The sequence below is a fragment of the Sapajus apella genome, unplaced genomic scaffold (genome assembly GCF_009761245.1).
Source record: "Sapajus apella isolate SASKATOON/1434 unplaced genomic scaffold, GSC_monkey_1.0 scaffold25, whole genome shotgun sequence".
Taxonomy (NCBI): domain Eukaryota; kingdom Metazoa; phylum Chordata; class Mammalia; order Primates; family Cebidae; genus Sapajus; species Sapajus apella.
The window spans coordinates 5,715,250-5,738,471 of NW_022436965.1; the positions used below are offsets into that span (position 1 = coordinate 5,715,250).

Below are 23,222 nucleotides of genomic sequence, written 5' to 3' on the forward strand. Positions count from 1 at the left end.
CACTGCAGCTATTTGATCAGAGGATGAAAGGAAGGATCCATTTTCTATCAATTGTTGAGAAAAATCAGTTGAAGAACTGACTTTGAATCTGTTATAAATATAATTTATATTAAGCTTTTAATATAATTTTTTTTAAGTATCTAGATTTATCTTTAGTTGTAAAAGCAACCATTTAGACATTTATCCAAGAACACAGCTGGGAGTATAAAGGTGACATAATTCCAGCTTATAGTAGATAATTTACAAAGTAGGTAGTCGCTTTACCAATAAAGAAAAACTGAAGCACAGATTCAGGATGTTCTAAAGTATCTTGTTTCACCATATTCGTTAATTTTGACTAGGAAGGCATTTTTACCTACCCATATCGAGACATTTTATATTACACTATTAAATATCATCTCCATGCTTAAATGAGTAATTTTAATTTCCAGGGAAAAAAATGGCTAAAAGATGCCACTGTCAGCAAACATTAGAGTTGTGACTATAAAATGAATTGTGAAATGGGTATCATTACTTTTTAACTGTACTACTTGCAATGAAAACCAGATATTAGAAATGGTGTAATTATTTTTAATTCTAAAAAATTCAAGTATAAAAGATAAAGGAGAAGTACAAAAATAGTCAAACTCCTTAAAAGATTTAGACAGTCCTATCACCGTTTTTTATATTATCTTCAGTGTAGTAACTGGTGTAGACAAATATCTCCAATGTGGTAACTGGTATAGGAAAAGTAATTCTTTTAAGAGAAATGATTTTAAAAAATTTGTGAATCAGCCAGGCATGATGATATCTACCTATAGTCCCAGCTACTTGGGAGGCTGAGGCAGGAAGATTGCTTGAGCCGAGGAGTTCAAGGATGTAGTGTGTCCTGACTGTGCCTGTGAACAGCCACTGCAACCTAGTCTGGCAACACACTGAGACTCTGTGTCTGAAATATATATATGTCTAAAACATACATATATATATATCAGAAATATATATATGTCTAAAACATACATATATATATCAGACAGAGTCTCAGTGTATGTATATATGTGTGTATATGTACGTATGTTCATATGTACATATACACACATATACACATATATACACATACATACATATATACACATATAAATATATATACATATACACATATGTATATATGCATATATACACACATGTATATATACATACATATCTGATTCTTAGATTCACATATTCTTTTTAATTTTTAAAATGTTTTCTTGTTTCTTTATATCACAAGATATCATCAAGCAACAGATCCACATATTCTTATAAATAATACATTAGGTACTTTCTTCTAATACTCTTAGTAATAGAAAGTACTAAATTCAAAAAGAGCTATGCCCCAGATTTTTCCAGGGTACGTGATTTTAAAATTGTCCTATCGTTTATATATATTTTAGAGGTAGAGTCTTGCTCTGTCACCCAGTCTGTAGTGCAGTGACATGATCATGGCTCACTACAGCCTTGAACACCTGGCCTCAAGTGATCCTCCTACCTCAGCCTCCTGAGTTGCTGAGATTACAGCCACCATGCCCAGTTCTACAAATATATTTCTGTTAGACTTAATGTTTTGATTTGAAATTCAGAAAGTAAGATGAAATAATTACATGAATCGTCTCAAAAGAGAAAGTCCTCTTAATAATCATATAATGTGGTGATAAAGATTTAAGGCTGACTTTTATTTTTATTTATTTATTGAAATGGAGTCTCGCACCGTTGCCTACGCTGGAGTACAGTGGTGCCACCTTGGTTTACTGCAACCTCTGCCTCCCAGGTTCAAGTGATTCTCCTGCCTCAGGCTCCCGAGTAGCTGGGATTATAGGCACCTGCCACCATGTCTGGCTCATTTTTTTGTATTTTTAGTAGAGATGGGGTTTCACTATGTTGGCCAGGCTGGTCTCAAACTCCTGACCTCATGATCCACCCGCCTCAGCCTTCCAAATTGCTGGGATTACAGGTATGAGCCACCATGCCCAGCCTATTTTTATTTTTTTGAGACAGTCTCACTTTGTCACCCAGGCTGTAGTGCAGTGGTACAATCTTGGCTTACTATAACCTCTGCCTTCCAGGTTCAAGCAATTCTTCTGCCTCAGCCTTCGGAGTAGCTGGTATTGCAGGCCAGTGCCACCACTCCCTGCTAATTTTTATACTTTTAGTAGAGATAGGGTTTCACCATGTTGGCCAGACTGGTCTCAAACTCCTGACCTTTCAAGTGATCAACCTGCCTTGGCTTTCCAACGTGCTGGGATTAATAGGTATGAGCCACAGCACCCAAGCAAATTAAGGTGGCCTCTTAAAAGGCACATGTAAACACCATTCATTGCTTAAATAAAACTAGTTAGCTATTCACCTCCCCCTTTTTTTTGAGACAGGGCCTTGCTCTGTCAACCAGGCTGGAGTGCAATGGTGTGAGCATGGCTCACTGCAGCCTTGACCTCCTGGGCTCAAATAATCTCACTTCAGCCTCCCAAGGAGCTGGGACCACTTTTTTTTTTTTTTTTTTTGCTTTTTGCTTTTTGGAGAGATGGGCTCTCGCTATGTTGCCCAGATTGGCTTTGAACTCCTGGGTTCAAGTGATCCGCTGGCCTCGGCCTCCCAAAGTGCTAGGATTACAGGCAGGGGCCACTGAGCCTGGCCAAGACTAGTCAACACTTATCAAACACTCACTCTGTGACTGGAGCTGTTTGGAGCACTTTACATACATTACATTATTTAATCTTCGCAGAATACAAATAATTTACCTACTATGGTTACTCTCATTTTACAGATGAAGAAATTGAGACAAGGAAAATTAAATAACTCTTCCTGGATCATACAATTAATAAGTAGAAGAACCAACATTTCAGCACAGGTAATTTGACCTCAGATTCTGTGTTCTTAATCACTGGTTTTTAACAGAAGATGCAGCACACAGAAAGTTAAATAAAGAGCTAACCAGGAATAAAAGTGAAGAAATATATTTAAAGGAGTCTGACTTCATAAGAAATGTGAGACCTGAATATATGCCACATTCCTTCATTTAGAATGTTTTAAAAATTAAACACATATACACATAAAATTGAAAAGTAGGAATATTACAGGAAACATGGGCACAGAACACTAAGCAACTAGAAACTGACAATCAACAGAATATCCTCTTCGGTTCAGCAATGATGAGGAATACACGTAGGTTAATTTACAAAATACATTGAAGCCTCATTACAGTTCTAACCTCAGGGTTTGTGCTGCCACTATAGAGGAAACTAAATTATAGCTTTCCTTTCCAGTAGTAAGTGGTTCTCAACCAGGAGTTCTTCCTTTCTGAGGTATTCTGGGTATGTGAGTTGGGTGGGGAGATGAAATACTTTTGGTTGTCACAACAACTGAGATAGCTATAGGCATTTAATATCTGAGGTATAGGGATGTTCAACATCCTGCAGTATGCCACACAATGAAGAACTGACCTGTCCAAATTGCCAATAGCACCCCTGATGAGAAACAATTTCACACTGGAGAAAGTGTGTCATCTTAGGACTCTATTATATTTATACTTAGGGAATGAAAGAAGAAATTGAATATGTCACTGGCAGAGAGGAGAGGAGGAAATGGATAGATATAGGTCACAGGATAGGAAGGTGCAGATATGTAGGATGAACAAGCCTAAAGATCATACAACATGAGGACTATAGCAAATAAGATTGTATTATATTCACAATTTTTACTAAAAGAGTACATTTTAGGTCTCTTGTCACACACACAAAAAAGGGTAACTCTAAGATAATGGATATGTTAATTTACCTATAGAAACCATTTCACTATGTATAGCATATCAAAACATCATGCTGTACGCCTTAAATATACAGTTTTTTAGAAGGGAGAAAAAAATAATATGTCACAGACAAACTTTTATGGCATTCAAGAATTTAAAGCAAATATCAATTAAATAGCATTCCATTATGTTTCAGAACTTCTACTTTATTTACATTAAAACTTGTTTAAAGTGGAAATGTGATAAATACTTTAAAATATTTCCCATACCTCATACTTGATTAGGAAGTTATAGAGGGTCTCAACATCTTGATAATTACTGTTTGGGGCCAAAATCCTAACAAATAAAAAAAAACAAAGTAGGGGGAATAAATGATTTCAGAAAAAAACAACACCGTAAATTTTCTCCCAAAACATACCCACACCATGAGAGATAAGTTATTATTTAATAAGCTTAAAGGTTTATAATATTTTCAAAAATCAATTAAAAATTACAAAACCATGAACTTAATTCAACAGAGGTCAACTTATTAAAATGTTTTTGCTTAAATTGATACTTATAACATCAATTAATCAACTATAAGCATTCTTACATGTGAAGTTATAGTTCACATTTTAAGTTACAATAATATAGATTTCTCAAAAAGCAGATAGAAATGTGACATGCATTTATACTGCATTATCTTTTAAGCTGCAGACAAAGCTTGAGTATTTATCACAGAAATGTTCAACCAGTCCAAACAGACAACTGATGAAACTCTTAGACACTTAAAATATATCCTAATAAAAGATTTTGACAAACTTCAAATAACATTGCTTGAACTATCAGCCTATAGCTCTATGAAAAATCAGTAGATTACATAAATTGTTGAAAATAGCACTGATTTACAAAAAAAAAAAAAATAACAAATGACAGAAACAGATGTCAAACAACTTTTAAATTTTGAGACAAAGTCTCACTCTGTTGCTGAGGCTGAAGTGCAGTGGTGCAATCAGGGCTCATCGCAGCTTTAACCTCCTGGGGCCAAGCGGTCGTTCTACCCGACTCCCAAGTAGCTGGGACTACGAGCACCACTAAGTCTGTTTAGTATTTTAAAACATTATTTTGGTAGAGATGAGGTCTCCCTATGTTGCCCAGGCTGGTCTCAAACTCCTGGGTTCAAGGGATCAGGCTACCAAGGTTCTGGGATTATAGGCGTGAGCCACAGCACCTGGCCATAAAAATAAAGAACTTATTTTTCTTTCTAGTAGTAAAGTACTAATTCTCATTTCATTATACTAAATATTTTTTCATCCTTTCAGCATGAATACTTTTTTTTCTTTTGGGAAAGTAAACCAGTGTGTCGTTTTGGTAGAGTGCAGTGGCTCTGAGTACTGTCTGTCTTAGCTGAGTGACTTTTGTCTAGATGTGTGAGTTACCTAACTTCTATGTGATTTATCTTCTTATCTATTAAATAAGGATAACTGTCCCTACTTCATAGGGCTACTGCAAGAATTAAATGAGTTACTATAAGAAAAGTCATTACAACAGCGTAGGGAATACAGCAAGCACTATACAGTATATGTCAATTATAACAGCAACAGTAACAACTATCATCATCATCTGACACAGATGCTCCTTGACTTATAATGGGGCTATACCAGGGTAAACCCATTGTAAACTGAAAACATCCTAAGTAGAAGTGTATTTTTGACTTGCAATATTTTCAATTTATGATGAGTTTATTGGAAGGTAACCCCATACTAAGTCAAGGATTGTACTAAATGCTTTGCACCATCATAGAGTTGAAAAATCCTAAATCAAACCACCGTAAATTGGAAACTGTAGTTTCCAATCTGTAGTTTCAAGCCATAAAATAAGTAAATATTGATATAATTAATAAGAAATCAGGTCACCTCAATTAATTTTTAAATTCCTAGTGGCTTTTAATTACAACGCTGTCTCTGGGTCTTCATGTCATTGCCAGTACCTGAATCTGTCAAACTTGATAATTAACTGATCACAATAATCTTAATTATATCTTTAGACTATTTGGCCTTTATTATATTTGTGGGAGTGCTTTTATAAACAGTTTTTCAGGACACAGTAAAATTTTTAAAGGCCCCTTGGAGGGGGCACATACAAAACATCTTTAAAAATATACAACAATCTTCATAAGAATACTATTTCATGGAAAAAGTTTTTCTCCCAACAAATAATTTTCAAATACAAAAAAAAAAAAAATCTCTTAACCCCCTCAAAAAAGTCCTGAGGGATAATACATATGGAGAAGGGTCCATACAAAATTTGCTTAAAACATGAAGACAAAGTTATCTAGACAAGTTAAACCAATCCTTTAGTAAGGCAATGGGAAACATCCAAACTAGTGTGTCCTAACTTGGTAACCCAAGTGAAAACAAACTACTGTATCAGCCATGTGGAATAATTTATACCAATTACTTTTTACGGCTTTAGAAATAATCTGAACTGTCTATAAAAGAGGGTGAGACAATTAGATAAAACAAGATATTCTATATTAAGAAACTAGTAAGTTTAACATACTACATTAGACCCCAAAGGATGAGGCAAACTCCAGTGAATAATGTCCAACTCTTACAATGTATTTGATGAGTAAATAAAAAGATAAAATACGTACTAAAGATGCCCAGATCAGAACAAGGGACCCTTTATTCTCTCACTCAACAACTATTTGAGACCCACAATGAGGCAAGCACTGTTCTGGGCCCCTGGATACAGCTGTGAACAAAAAGACAAAGATCCAGAGTAGCCCAAAGCCTCACAGTTCTAAAGAGCACAAGAAAGAAACAAATCCTGACCAGACACAGGGAGATAATGAAGGAAGAAAAAGATCTCATTCTTGTCCATTTGGCCGTCTCTTCTAACTTTTCAGCTACTGCTTGTAAACAAATTAAGCAGCACAGGAATTTTAAGTTTCTAAGAAAGAAGTAATTTGTCCTAAATGTAAATATTTCACAAAACATCACAGAATTGTATTCTAAGGAAGAAAGGTTTACTGGGATCTCATCTTCATTCACAGACATACTACTTTTATAATCAGAAGAAAAACTATACATGTTACTTTTTAAAGCCAGGATATATACTACACGATATGTGATAAAATTTGTTATTTTGAAAGAATGGTTAGAGGTAAACTGATCCCAGAATGGATCAGATAACCTTTACTAAAATGCAGTCAACTTGGGGTTGAAATTAGACTTCATTACTTCCTATGAGCTCTGAATATGAGAGAATGGAATGTGGCCTGGCACAAAAAACTGCAAACTTTTACTCCCTAGAACGACGGCTTGTTGAAAATACATAAAAAATAAAATGGAGAAAAATGCCTTAGTAATTCCCCACACAAAAATTCTTGAGAGGTCAGCCTTCCCTAAATTTTTCTCATTCTTTTTTTCATATACCCATATGAAGACAAAAGGCTTTTTGAATGAAAGTCCTAAAACTGCCCTTCAATAGTGACCCTTTAAAAGAATGGTGGAATAAAGAATTAGCCCTTGGGGAAAATATATTTTAGATAATGGTCATTTTTAAAATTTATAAATATATTCACATTTGTCTTTTAAAAAGAAATTCATAACAATCACAGTAAGTACCATATTAAATGCATATTTGCTCAAATGCATATGAAGCTATGAAATATTTAAAAAACAATAAGACATGGTCCATTATCCTCAACTGGTTTATAATCTTAAAATTTCACTCTTGAATTTTGGAATGAGCTTTGAGAAACAGATGTTGAAGCAGGACATAATCTGCAGCTCACAGCTGGATGTACTCTGGTTTCCTTTGTGACAGCATCAATAACAACACATAATGACTTACTGAACACTGAAGTCTGACCCTGCTTTACATACGCCATCTCCCTGAATTTAATTCCCTAAATTTTTACACCCTGAATTTGGTTTTGCAACCTTGATCAAGTTGCCTACTTTTCTGTATCTCGGCTCCTTACCTGTGAAATGGGGATAAAGTAGTGTTAACCTCATAAAGTTACCTTACAAATTAAGTAATGCATCTAAAATGTTTAGCACTACATAGGACACACAGTACATGTTCAATAAATATTAGCTGTTATATAATGACCACTTTTCAGACGTAGAAACCAAGGTCCAACATTTTAAGATACTTGCCCAAGATTACATAATGAATGGTGGAAGGTATTTAAATCTCTTTGGGTTTGAGTCTGGAGCTCATACTTTTCCCAATAAAAGGACAACCACCACATCTTGCCTTTAAATTATTTTACAAAATCAAATGAAATAAAGTTCATTTAAAATGAAGTATTACTTTTATATGTAAGCAAAAAAAGCTGTCTTTTATCAAATGCTTCCAGCAAATTATTTCCTGTATGTTCAAACACTAAATCTTTGTAGTTGTTTTATCTTTATCAGAGCCACAAAGCAAGTCGGTTAACAGAACCGACACTCACTAAAGGACCTGACTCAGTCACATAGGTACTCTGAGTATTCTATTTATCCATGAACAATTAGCATTAATATTAATCTGAATTAAACAAATTTCATTTCTATATAACTCAATATTAGATAAAAATCAATATATATCTTTAAGAAAAAAAAATGCCACCCAAGGTTTAAAAAAAAATTTCCCCAAAATGCCAGTCAAGGGAAGCACTGGGAGTGGAGAATGAGCAAAGAAATCTGTAACTGGTTGTGATAAACTGCCATTCAAGCTTTTAGAGACAAAAATCATCTGACTTAAATTTAAAAAGAATTCATTAAAATGGACTAAACTTTCAATTAGAATTTTAAAAATTCGGGCCGGGCGCGGTGGCTCAAGCCTGTAATCCCAGCACTTTGGGAGGCCGAGGCGGGTGGATCACAAGGTCAAGAGATCGAGACCATCCTGGTCAACATGGTGAAACCCTGTCTCTACCAAAAATACAAAAAATTAGCTGGGCATGGTGGCACGTGCCTGTAATCCCAGCTACTAAGGAGGCTGAGGCAGGAGAATTGCCTGAACCCAGGAGGCAGAGGTTGCGGTGAGCCGAGATCGTGCCATTGCACTCCAGCCTGGGTAACAAGAGCGAAACTCCGTCTCAAAAGAAAAAAAAGAATTTTAAAAATTCGAATAAAACTTATCTCCTATTTAGGAAAAATAAAGTTGCAGATTCAGAAACAAGGAAAGAAATCTAAAATATTCCAGTTTAATATTTAATTCTAGAAACTGAAAAAAGTAAAATATGTTCTTGGATATTTATAAATCATGACTTACAACCCACAGAACTGAATAAATTGTGGTCCCTTCTGGCAAAACAATGTTTTACATTAATATAATATTTAAAATAGTTTTAGCCGGGCATGGTGGCTCACGCCTGTAATCCCAGCACTTTGGGAGACCGAGGCGGGTGGATCACAAGGTCAAGAGATCGAGACCATCCTGGCCAACACGGTGAAACCCAGTCTCTACTAAAAATACAAAACAATTAGCCAGGCGTGGTGGCACATGACTGTGGTCCCAGCTACTCGGAAGGCTGAGGCGGAAGAAGCGCTTGAACCCAGGAGGTGGAGGTTGCAGTGAGCTGAGACTGAACCACTGAACTCCAGCCTGGTGATAGAGCAAGATTCTGTCTCAAAAAAAAAAAAAAAAAAAAAATAGTTTTAGAGAGTGTGAAAAAAATTAAAGTTTTAAAAGGAAGTGCATGATGTAGAAATGTTTACAACATCATATTAAAAACTCACTTTTGTATTCTCTATAGCTAAGAAATGAGTTAAGGTTTAAATATTATAAACCACTTAAACTGTTATTGAGGATAACAAAATCATTTATTGAGCATCCACTGAGTGCAAAGGACTGAATAAATGCTATCTCCTTTAATCTCTATAATAAAGCAACTATTATAAACTCCATATTGAATGCCATGTTTTAGGTTGGTATTTAGTCTCTACAGCTGGAAAACACTATTTTATGTGAAGTATAGGAAAGGCTGGAGGCAGACTTGGTGATTTAGAATGACTCAGCGATTCATATCCTGTCTCCACTACTTCTATATTTAGTATATACAAACACATATTAATGTTAGTATGTAACATTAGACCAAGTCATTTAACCTCTTTTAGCTTCATTTTTCTCCTACTATAATGGAGCAATTCCTGTAGGGTTGTGAAAACTAAAGTGACTTAATCGTATAGACTCATAGCCTTGTGCCAGACATATAATTAGACCATCCCTAAAATTATGTTTATCATTATGATTTTACCCTTTGAATATATTTATTCAATGTGACACTTGCACTGTACATGAAATATGTGGATGTTATGATTTACAAACCTGAAATTTCATTCTTTTAAAATACTCTATAAAGTGATTTATGTTTGCTCCTGTGCCTTTATCTAAAGGATAGACAATACAGTCTCCACTCTGTGTAGAGACAGAGGAAGGCAACATTTCCACAGTGCATTGTTTTATGGTTGACTATTACTGCGAGCCACTGTATCAGAACTGAGATGAGATTGGCACTATTTGAGATTTCATTTTGGAGAAATGGTTTTGGCTATGGTCAAGAGTCTTACTTATTAGAAAGAATGAATTACTGAATAGTCTCTCATAATACTGACAGTACTGGGAAATGAATTTCTGTTTACTCTAGAAAATAGCAGTTACTTTATAGGCGCTTTGAATTATAAAACTTAGAAAGCATAACAATAATGACTGGCATATTAACATGTATGTAAGAAGAAGTTTTACACATCTGAAGAGAAACTAGCTAATGTTATTTTACTTCCTATGTGTGTTTAATAGCCTTTCAAGAATGAAACATTGGTAGAGAGTTTGTTTTGAATATTTTTCTATTTCATCTTTGCGTGTTGGTTTACTATCTATTGCATGGAATTCAAAGAATGTTTATGTCAAAAACTGTTTTTTTAGAGCTTGTCATTAAACATCATTACTTAGATGTCTTAAAAAATCAAAAATAAAAAAAATAAACTCCATATTAGAAAACAAACACAAAAAGGCTAATTTACCTATCTAGGTAACAAAGCTGGTGCATGAATAGAACCCAGAGGTCAACTTCAGACCACTCTGTGGCTCAAAGCTCTTTCTCATTTTAATATAGTAACACGCCTGAGTAATATTATCAAATTGGATTTGGCTGATGAGTAATTTATGTTAGGTTACTGATAAACTCAGTGAAAATTTATCAAATCCACAATGAGGAAATACTAAGGAAAAATGCCTTTGATCTTAGAGCCCCTTTGGGGGGGGCGGTTATTTGTTAAAAGTAAAATTAAAATTATACATTTTCTATAGTTAATTTGGAAAATAAGTTTTGCAAATGAGAGACAGCCATCAGTTCTAGATTTTGAAAAAAAATATCATACATAGCTAAAATGGTAAAAAGAACAATTAAACAATTTAAGCAAAATTGTTAAAATTTTATTCTCCTGTTTTTCCCTGAGATAAAAATTTGCAAGCTGATTATACTAATTACATACATGCTGACTATACTAATTTCATATAAGCATTAAACATAAAAACTTGTTTTAAGACAGAGTCTCGCTCTGTTGCCAGGCACCAGGCTGCAGTGCAGTGGTGCAATCTCAGCTCACTGCAACCTCTGCCTCCTGGGTTCAAGCAATTCTCCTTCCTCAGCCTCCCAAGTAGCTGGGACTACAGGCATGCACCATCATGCCCAGCTAATTTTTGTATTTTTTAGTAGAGATGGGGTTTCACCATGTTGGCCAGGATGGTCTTGATCTCCTGACCTTGTGATCCGCCCACCTCAGCCTCCCAAAGTGCTGGGATTACAGGCGTGAGCCACCGCGCCCGGCCTAAACATAAAAACTTTTGACAAAAGTTTTGATAAAGTTCAGAATTAAAATTTGATCAATTCAGAATACTAGAAATCTTTTATTTTTTTAAGTTGGTGCTGGGAATAGGAAGAGTTTATAGGTAATTTTAATGATTATATTTCAGATTTAACTTAAAAAAGCAATTCTAGAACAGGAAAATATCATTTTGATAGTTAAAAGAACAGATTATACTGCTTACTTGTGTGTTAGACATAAAGATATATACAATAAGAATATACTAATAAATACTGCAGCTTTTTGCTGCCTCAGAGGCAATGCCACACATCTACAACCATCTGATCTTTAACAAACCTGACAAAAACAGGCAATGGAGAAAGCATTTCCTGTTTAATAAATGGTGTTGGGAAAACTGGCTAGCCATGTACAGAAAACTGAAACTGGACCCCTTCTGACACCTCACACTAAAACTAACTCCAGATGGATTAAAGACTTAAAACATAAGTCCTAACACCATAAAAACCCTAGAAGAAAACCTAGGCAAAACCATTCAGAGTATAGGTGTAGGCAAGGACTTCATGACTAAGACACAAAAAGCATTGGCAACAAAAGCCAAAATAGACAAATGGGATCTAATTAAACTCCAGAGCTTCTGCACAGCAAAAGAAACAATCAGTAGAGTGAATCAACAACCAACAGAATGGGAAAAAATTTTTGCAATCTACTCATCTGACAAAGGGCTAATATCCCGAATCTACAAAGAATTAAAACAGATTTACAAGAAAAAAACAAACAAACCCATTCAAAAGTGGTGAAAGATATGAACAGACACTTTTCAAAAGAAGGCATATATGAGGCCAACAAACATATGAAAAAATGCTCATCATGACTGGTCATCAGAGAAATGCAAATCAAAACCACATTGAGGTATCATCTACGGCAATCATTAAAAAATATGGAGACAACAGATGCTGGAAGAGGATGTGGAGAAATAGGAACACTTTTATACTGTTGATGGGGATGTAGTTCAACCATTGTGGTGATTCCTCAAGGATACAGAAGTTGATATTTCATTTGACCGAGCAATCCCACTACTGGGTATATACCCAAAGGATTATAAATCATTCTATTACAAAGACACATGCATACGTATGTTCACAGCAGCACTGTTTACAATAGCAAAGACCTGGAACCACCCCAAATGCCCATTGATGATAGACTGGACAAGGAAAATGTGACACATATACACTATGGAATACTATGCAGCCATAAAAAACAATGAGTTAATGTCCTCTTTAGAGACATGGATGAATCTGGAAACCATCATTCTCAGCAAACTGACACAAGAACAGAAAATCAAACACTGCATATTCTCACTCATAGGTGGGTGCTGAACAATGAGAACACACAGACACAGGGAGGGAAGCAACACATACTGGGGTCTGTTGTGGGGGGCTAGGAGAGAGACGGGGGAGTGGGGAGGTAGGGGAGAGATAACATGGGGAGAAATGCCAGATGTAGGTGACAGTGGGATGGAGACAGCAAACCACCTTGCCATGTATGTAACTATGCAACAATCCTGCATGATCTGCACATGTACCCCAGAACCTAAGGTACAATAAAAAAGAAAAAAAATGGTTAAGAAGACAAACTAAGTTATATGCATTTTACCACAATTAAAATGTTTAAATATTAGACTATTTTTTTAAGGAAGGCAAACCTTGGTCAAAAAAATAAAGCAGTTTTTGAGGAACCAAAAACTTTTTAGAATTATTATGGGGAAAGAGTCAAGAATAATTTCACATGTCATTAATTACAGAATCACTTTTGCTCTGGTATTTGTATTATTGTGAAAGGTTTCATCTTTTCATGTATAATCTAAGAAACACTGTATACTACTGACTTGGCCTTTTGTTTCTCTAAGGAAGTCTAATACACACACTCATAAATACAACTCTTTCCCTTGATCTTGTGATCTCCTCTAGCTACAATTATGTTCTTTTACTATTTTTACTTCTTCACCTTTAAGTCTCCCCTTGGCCTACTATCTAACATTTGCCCCAACATTCTCACGAAACTGCTAAGGCCAAATTCACCAGTGACTTCTGGGTTGTTCAATCTAATGGACACTTTTAAACCATATCTTATTTGGCATCTCAGTAGTAGCATGATGTTGTTAAAGATTCATTTTCTTTAGGAACTTACTCCTTCCTTGGCATTTGTGATGCTAGTCTCATGAATTTTTCCTTCTACTCCTCTTTTACAGTTCTGTAGTATTAAACTAAACTAATTCACTTACACTGCATAGCCAATGATCAACAAAATAAAAACATGAGGCTGGGTGCAGTGGCTTATGCTTGTAATCCCAGCACTTGGGAGGCCAAGGTAGGCAGATCACGAGGTCAAGAGATCGAGACCATCCTGGCCAACATGGTAAAACCCTGTCTCAATTAAAAACACAAAAATTAGCTGGGCATGGTGCCACACACCTGTAGTCCCAGCTACTTGGGAGGCTGAGGCAGAAGAATTGCTGGAACCTGGGAGGCAGAGGTTACAGTGAGCCAAGATCACACTACTACATTCCAGCCTGGTGACAGAGCAAGACTCTGTCTCCAAAAAAAAAAGGAAGGAAAAGAAAAAAAAGCATGATTACTCTAGCACCATTTAAACATAAATGTCTTGGGTTCTCTCATCCTGTACCTACCCTTATCCTTTGTTCCCCAATCCTTTCCAGTGTCTTCTAGACTCCTTCCCGGTTTTTACCTCAAATATCTGGCATCACAGTCGCCCCTTGGGCTTAAGGATGGTTTCCCATATCTTTAGCATCTCTTTGGTACTACCTAAGATATCATCTGCATTCATCCTCTAAAATAACCATTCTTTTCCTTTCTCATCCTAAGCTTAAAAATAACAAGTATGCTTTGTAAGTTCCAAGGCATTTCTAAAGTACTCACACATGCTTCTCGCTATATAACAGATTAGATTAATACCTACCCTAAGAGATGATTTGCAAACATACTGCTGATAGAACCTTAGTGACCATCAAATTCTAACCAAGGTCATCAAGGTATCTCTTTAGGGAAATATGAATGTAATGCTCAAGATGGCTTTAAAATTTTACCCCAACCCAGGCAAGGTGGCTCATGCTTGTAATCCCAGAATGTTGGGAGGCCGAGACGGGAGGATCACTTGAGCCCAGGAGTCCAAGACCAGCCTGGGCAACGTGGCAAACCCTGTCTCTACAAAAAAAATATAAAAATTAGCTGACCATGGTGGCATGCAGCTGTAGTGCCAGCTACTCAGGATACTGAGGTGGGAAGATTGCCTGAGTTCAGGAATTCGAGGCTGCAGTGAGCCGTGATCACTCTACTACACTCCAGCCTGGGCGACAGAGTAAGTCTCTGTCTAAAAACAAAAATTTACCCCAGGTCACATGCTAAAAGGTAACAGAGCTACCAATGTTTTCTTATCCCTAGTGCCAGGTGTCCTTAAAAGGAAAGAGTAACAAAATTGTATTAGCCTTAAAATTCAAGTAATTAGTTCTTTTAGATACTGCTTATGTAAGTAATACATGCTATGCCTTCTTAGCCCTGTTTCCCCCAACATCACTTGGAAAGTCTGTAGAAATGTCTTACCATTCTCAGATTCAGATTTAATAGGATTAAGGTAGGGCCTGACCACTGTTATTTTTTTAAACTCTCAGGTGATTACAGTCTGCCACTAGGGCTAAGAATCACTTAGGCCAGTGATGCTCAGCCCTCAGCATAAACAGAATCACCTAGAGAGCACAGACTGATAGGTCTCATGCCCAGAGTTTCTGATTGAATAAATCTGAGAGGGCCTGAAAATCTGCACTTTTAACAAGTTAGATGTGGTGATTGTGCTGGTCTTGTGACTACACTTTGAGAACCACTGGATAAGCATACTGGCTAGAGGTTCTCAACCTGCCCAACGCATATGAATTACTTGGGGAAATTTTTTAAATCTTGATTGCCAGGCACACCCCAGACTAATTACTTCAGAATCTCTGGGGTGGAGGATCCAGGCATCAATATGTTTTAAAGTTCCTAAAATTAAAAAGATTTCTCTACAGCAGGGGTTTATAAAGCCATTAATATGCTAATAACATAAGTTATTTCCCCAGAAGGTGGTATAGTATGCAATATTTCCAAAGATTTTTTTGAACCAGAAACACTTCAGTCAAGGGACATCATTAACAGCTCCAAATGTCTGAAATACTGGCCTATCGGATAAAATGGAAACTGCTTTGCATGGCCTGAGACCTCTCTTCCAACCTCAATCCAGCCTCATCTTTTGACAACCCTTCCTCCTGCCACTGCATATATATCCCTATTAAAATACTAATACCTTTTGATTGCAAGATCTGTTTTAATGTGATTGAATTATTCCTACAAGCTGTTTGGAGTCAGAGGTCATATCTTATTTCTCTTTGGTCCTCAGTGCCTCGTATGATACCAAGAATAGCTGGTGCTCAATGAACATCTGCTGCTCAATGAACATCTGCTGAGTGATTAAATACAGATTTATATCCTTACTTTCTGTAGAAAAGACACTGTCAAGCACGGCTTTTATGCAATCTAGAGTGAACAACAGTTTTTACATAGCTAAATCAGAACTGAATAGTTCACCCTTATACAGCCACTCTTATTTTAATAAGGCTTTAAATTATAAAGGGACTATTTGCATTTAGAGGTAACTTTTAACTTGTCTTAGGATCTACCATACTTTAAATTCACTAATAACTTAAGAGTGGCAGAAGGTTTAGATAACTTTTTATTCTAAGAATTATTTAGGCCAACTGTGATTATATATTAACAATGAGATTCAAAGAAGTTTCCAAAAATCATTAAAGAGAAATGAAAAAAAAAAAAAAAAAACAACTTGAAAATTCAAGTTTCTTAAACTTGACCATAGCAAAATCAACTCAGTTTTGTTTTTGTTTTAATTTAAAAAGAACAGTATTTTTGTGTTATCAACTTGTGTATTTAATTCAGGTCAAACAATTTTGGTACATGCCAATAAAATTGCAAAGGTTAGAGGTATCCTCCTTTAGTGCCACAAAAGAAAGCTATTTCATGCTATACAGTGCCAAGGTCTATTCTATAGCTTTCTGGCACTGTATTTTCCATATGCATCACAAATATTAAAAATAATCACATGCGTATAAATTTCAAAGCATAAGACTATGCTGCTTTTTTTTTTTTTTTTTTTTGAGATGGAGTTTCACTCTTGTTGCCCAGGCTGCAGTACATAGTGCAATCTTGGTTCACAGAAACCTACACCTCCAGGGTTCAAGCGATTCTCCTGCCTCAGCCTTCTGAGTAGCTGGGATTACAGGCGCCTGCTACAATGCCTGGCTAATTTTTTTGTATTTTTAGTAAAGACAGGGTTTCACCATGTTGGCCAGACTGGTCTTGAGCTCCTGACCTCAGGTGATCTGCCCACCTCAGCCCCCCAAAGTGCTGGGATTACAGGCATGAGCCACCGCGCCTGGCAACTACATTGCTTTTCAAAATTATTTCAGTTTACAGTTCTGTAAAACTATATTGGAATAAAAAAATCATGTTAAAAATATTAATATATTTGTTTTAAAGAGCAGTGATAATTACCTTACCATATATTTATTCCATAAGTATTATGGAGTGTCCATTACATGACAGGCACTATTCTAGAAGTTATAGTTACACAGTAATGAAAAAGTTCATGAAGTTTACAATCTGGTATTTTTTTTTAAGAAAGGGAAAAGGTGGAAACACTCTTGTGGTCTCAATTAGAAACAGGGATTATTGTAGGAGAGAAGCAAAGAGTTGAATCTAAAAGCCATTAGTTTATAAAATTTGTAGGCGACTCCTAGCAATTCTGAAAAAGTTGATAAGCCTAGGAGAAAGAGAAAAGTAATAAGTGAATAATACTTTAAAATTAATAGTGTTTACCTTTGAATTCCTTCAAGAATATCCTTCACAGCTGCCATTAACTTTTGCAGATATATAAATGCTTCCTCAAATGATGCTATATTTGAAGTAGTCAGAGTTGAATTTGAGCCCAATCTCTGAAATACATCCGTGCTAAAATAGAGAAAAAGAAAAGATACTCATAGGTGTACATACATATTTAATGTGATTCAAGTATTTCTGTTGCAATTGTATAAAATAAAGTAGTATTTATTATCATTAATATCTCAGAATGCTGATCTATTTAAATTAGAAATAAAAGATAGTGAAATATGGGCTATTAAATATTCATGTAAAGGGTCTAGGTCAGACACCATACAGGTCTAATCTAAATTAATACTATGAACATTGTGTGAATATTGTTTCATTCTAAGAGACCATAAGAGAAAGAAGAAAAGTAATACTATCAATCTGCAGTTCAAGTCAGTACAAAGGATGAAGAAAAAAATAAGAGATCAGATTATTTCTGCTGAAACTGGAAGTTTATCCTTGTAATTCCACTTGCTGAAATCTCTCATAAAGGCCAAGTGTGGTGGCTCACGCCTGTAATCCTAGCACTTTGGGAGGCCAAGGTGGGCGGATCACGAGGTCAGGAGTTCAAGACCATCCTGGCCAACATGGTGAAACACCATCTCTACTAAAAATACAAAAGATTAGCCAGGCATTGTAGTGCATACCTATAGTCCCAGCTACTCGGGAGATTAAGGAAGGAGAGTTTCTTGAACCCTGCAGGCGGAGGTTGCAGTGAGCTGAGATCATGCCACTGTACTCCAGCCTGGGCAACAAAGCGAGACTCCATCTCAAAAAAAGAAAATAAAAAAGAAAGAGAAAGAAATCTATCATAAGTTAGTAACAGTTATTCACAATCAGGCAACAATTAGTAACACCCTAAATGTGTAACAATATAAACAGTGTTAAGTAACAAGTAAGTTGGCCACTTAACAACATACCAAACTAGGTTGGGCATGATGGCTCACCCATGTAATCTCAACACTTTAAAGGCCAAGGAGGGAGGATCACTTGAGGCCAGGAGTTTGAGAGTAGCCTGGGCAACATGGTTAGACCCTGTCTCTACAAAAAATTTAAAAATTAGTCAGGCGTGGTGGCATTGCCTGTAGTCCTAGCTAGTTGGGAGGCTAAGGTGGGAGGATCGCTTGAGCCCAGGAGGTCAAGGCTTCAGTGAGCTGTCATTGTGCCACTGCATTCCAGCCTGAGCAACAAAGTGAGACCCTGTTTCAAAATGAAGCAAATAAATACATGCACACACCAAAAAAACACCAAACTATTAAAATAATTCTTATACCACCATGAAATAGAAAAATAAAAGTAGAAAAAATTTATAACATAACTATATAAAAATTCAAAACATACTGTGCTTGGTTTGAATAGTATCCCCCCATAATCCATATATTCACCCAGAACCTCAGAATGTTACCTTATTTGAAACAGGGTCATTGCAACGTAATTAGTTAAGTTAAAAGGAAGTCATGCTGGATTAGAAAGGGCCCTGCTCTATGTGAAGAAAAAGGCAGAGATGGGTGACATATCTACAAGGCAAGGACTGCTGGCAACTACTAGAAGGAGAAAGACATGAAACAGATCCTCCCTCAGAAACTCCAGAAGAACCAAACGTGCAGACACTTGGATTTCAAATGCCTGGCCTCCAGGTCTGTAAGTGAATACACTTCTGTTGTTTTGAGCCAGCCAGTTTGTGGTACTTTGTTACAGCAGCTGTAGGAAACTAATAATACTCCTAAAAAACAAGGCTGAGTATGCTTAATAAATTCACAACGTTAACCAGGGTAGACTTTAGGAAGTAGCACTCAAAGAAATTTCCTCCTCTAGTTTACGCTTTCCAAAGTATTCATTTTATAACTGTGGTAAAACACACCTAACATAAAATTCACCACTTTGAACATTCTGAAGCATGTAATTCAGTGGCATTTAGTACATGCACAATGCTGTGTTAACTATCACCACTATCTAGTTACAGAACATTTCATTACCCCAAAAGGAAACTGTGAGTCCATTGAGTGGTTTCTCCCCAGAATTCTCCTTTTGTCCCGTCAAACCCCTGCAACCACCAGTCTGCTTTCTGTCTCTACAGATTTGCCTATTCTAGGTATTTGTATGTGTGCATTTGTTATTTTTTAGATAAAACCAAATTTATTTAAAAACATTTACATTTAAAAAATTTTTCTATGTTTAAAACCTAAAAAGAAAATCTAAAAAGAGAATACATAATACCCATAGTCTACCAACCAGAGATAAGCATTACTAACATACGTGGTTCTTTCTTCAACTTTTTCACGATATATAAACAAATTGTGTGTGTGGAGGTATGAGAGAGTGGCTGGGGAGGCAGGAGGACACTGAGAGGAAAAACAGGAAACAACATCTTCCAGGAAGGCCATCAGTAAATCAAAATACTATATATCAGATACTATCATTCCAAAAACATCCATTATAATTTTTATATAGATTTACACAGTTCAGGTAAAAGGATGAGGGCACTCATATGTGGAATCAAAACAAACACAAAAAAACATTGGTCTCATAAAGGCAGAGAGAACAGTGGTCACTAGAGAATGGAGAGAGGAGAATGAGGAGAGGTTGGTCAACAGGTACAAAGTTATAGTGAGATAGGAGGAATAAACTTCTGGTGTTCTATTGCATAGCAGGCTGACTGTGGCTCCAAGTAAAGTACTGTACATTACAAAAGCAAGAAGAGAGGCTTTTGAATGTTCTTTTTTTTTTTTTTTTAAAATGGAATCTTGCTTTGTCACACAGGCTAGAGTGCAGTAGTAAAATCAGCTCAGTACAACCTCCACCTCTCAGATTCAAGCAATTCTCCTGTCTCAGCCTCCCAAGTGCCTGGGACCACAGGCACATGCCACCACCATGCCCAGCTAATTTCTGTATTTTATTTTTTAGTAGAGATGGGGTTTCACCATGTCAGCCAGGCTGGTTTCAAACTTCTGACCTCAAATGATTCGCTCATCTCCACCTCCCAAAGTGCTGGGATTATAGACATGAGCCACCACATCTGGCCTGAATGTTCTTATCACAAAGAAGATCATGATAAATGCATAAGGTGATGAGTACTTCATGCATTTATCATGAGATATTCATCACATTCACTAGCCTGATCATTATGCAAAACATATATCTACTGAAACGTCAAATTGTTCATCAAATTGTACCCCATAACTATATACAATTATAATGTCAATTTTAAAAATAATTTTTTAAAAATTCCCCCCAAATTTAGTACCTGTTCTGATATATTGTAATCCAAACATTCTCTAGGATAGACCAGATTTCTTGATGCCTGTTGGGTTGGGGAAGATGAGAACCTGAGAAAACCGTGATTTCTTGATTATGAGACTTCATCAGTGAAGTGCCTTCCTGCTTTTTAGTCACTGTGTTTTCTGAAGAATTTGGCTTAAGTTTTGTCTTGACCTGGGGAAATAAGAATTACATAAAATGCAGCTAGTTCTTCATTCGTAGATGAGAAAAAGGGAATGACACACTGTGCTTACAAATGTTCTAGCTTTCTGAGAAGTGGTGGCAATTCTTTTTCCTTTATTATGTACATAATATTCCCCGAAAAGAATCAGAGTTAGAAAAGATATTTTCCTTTTCCATTGAAATCAAACAGTATTTCCAATCTACTTATAGTGACTTGTTTAGCTAACATGCTAATGTCTATTTAATAATACTGCTTAGGCAGTAATATACTCAGAAGTGCACTCTAAGATAAATGAGAACAGAAGAAAGCGAAGGCAAGAAGACTAGTTAGAAGGTTACTGAAATAATCCAAGAGGAGAGTCCTGAGAACATGGATTAGCTATAAAAAGGCAGCAGAATGAAAAGAAAAATAAAATGCACATAAGAAATATAAAGACTTGGCCAAAGACTAGATTCTGGGAGTGAGGGAGACCCTAAGACATTCTTTAACCTAGATGTGTTAGAAGAATGACACAAATGATAGGAACTTAGGGTGGTCATAAATCTGGGGGGGGGAGAGGGAGAGAGAGAGAGAGAGAGAGAGAGAGAGAGAGAGAGAGAGAGAGAGTGTGTGTGTGTGTGTGTGTGCTTTCTAAATGGACTGAACTTTCTTGATTACTTCCCCAGAGGAATGTATACAGTTTTACTTAGTAAAAGTCAAACAGACAAATACTTTGAAGCAACACATCTCACATACATATACAGGAATTGATGGAAATGCTATTTGATATGCCACCATCACTGAAATTTTAAACAGCACATTAACTTATGCATTGCTGATGAGAGACAATACACTATAATATTACATATTATAGTGTAGTAGCAATAAACTGTAGTGTGTATTTGTCTGTGTTTCTAAGTTTTATGGCTTCTTGTTGTAAAGCTAAGAAGAGAGACTTGTATACCTATGTAACAAACCTGCACGTTCTGCCCATGTACCACAGAACTTAAAGTATAATTAAAAAAAAAAAAGACAGAGGCTGCTTGCAAATAAGAATCCTCTTTGGATGAACAGAATATAATTTTGTTTTTTAGTTATATGTTGAGTTTGAGGTATAAACAGTTATCCAGGTAAAGACACTAGCAAATAATTGGATACATAGATCTGCAGCTTAAAAATACAGCTGAGAATTATTCTCATGGACACAAGCCTTAGGAGATGAAACAGGTAAACTGATGGGGGAAAAGTAGGAACTAGCAAAAATAAGAGGGGAAGAATCACTATGCAATAACAATAGAAGCCAAGGGAGTCAGGTTTCAGGAAAGAAAGCAAAGACACCACCAAGTGCTGAAGAAGGGCTAAGAAGTAGAAGAATGAGAAAGAGTGATAATCCGAAAGCAATGACAACTTATGGTTTCTTTTAGTGGAGTATGGAGATAAAATTCTACTTGTAAAGGATTAAAGGGTAAGTGAGTGCTCTCACACTTTGTATTCTAGCCTTGTTCAGTTGGTTGAAAAAAAGAAAGAAAAGAAAAAAGAGACAAGAAAATAAAACAACAAAAGAAGTGCAAAATGAAAACAATGGTTAGAAATTACTTTTTTTTTTTTTTTTTTGAAACAGGGTCTCACTCTGTCACCCAGGTTGCTCACTGCAACCTCTGTCACTAGGGCTAAAGTGATCCTTCCGACTCAGCACTCCCCAGTAGCTGGGACCAGAGATGCAAGCCATCAGGCCGAGCTAATTTTTGGTATTTTTTGTACAGAGAGAGTTCTGCCATGTTGCCCAGGTTGGTCTCAAACTCCTGGGCTCAATTAATCCGCCTGCCTTGGCGTTCTACAGTGCTAGGATTACAAGCATAAGCCACCATGCCTGGTCATAAATTGGTCTTATAAGAAGTTTGGTAGTTGATGGAAGGACAGTGCAGTAAACAGAATGGCCAATGGAAAGTACAGTATTTAAGAATAGAAAAAATCTAAGCATATTTCAAAGCACAGTAAAAGAGATATACTATTGATTCCAGTGATTTTTTTTAAAAAGTATCACATGGAGGAAAAAAATATTAACGTTTAAAGGAAAAGTATCTGATAGAATGGACAAAATATTTAACTATAAGTTTAAAAACTTAGTTTTTTTTTTTTTTTTTTTTTTTTTGAGACAGGGTTTTTCCCTTTTTCCCCACGGTGGGGGGGAGAGGGGGGAGGTGGCCCCCCCCCACCCCCCGCCACCCTGGTCGGGCAACTTGCCCCGCTCCCCC

The 23,222-nt window shown here is 36.3% G+C and overlaps 1 protein-coding gene across 10 annotated transcripts in view; it reads right to left on the reverse strand.

Annotated features, from left to right (window-relative positions):
• The window catches only part of SWT1 (SWT1 RNA endoribonuclease homolog), an 88,236-nt gene that overhangs the window by 15,786 nt on the left and 49,228 nt on the right, over nucleotides 1–23,222 (reverse strand). For 9 of the 10 annotated variants that reach the window (XM_032291152.1, XM_032291153.1, XM_032291145.1 and 6 more), the window contains 3 exons: nucleotides 20,791–20,978; nucleotides 17,499–17,630; nucleotides 4,027–4,093 (listed from right to left, as the gene is read on the reverse strand). In XM_032291152.1, coding sequence (XP_032147043.1) covers nucleotides 4,027–4,093; nucleotides 17,499–17,630; nucleotides 20,791–20,978 — 387 coding nt within the window. The remainder of the gene's footprint in view (nucleotides 1–4,026; nucleotides 4,094–17,498; nucleotides 17,631–20,790; nucleotides 20,979–23,222) is intronic. The other variant, XR_004272733.1, reaches the window with a different exon arrangement.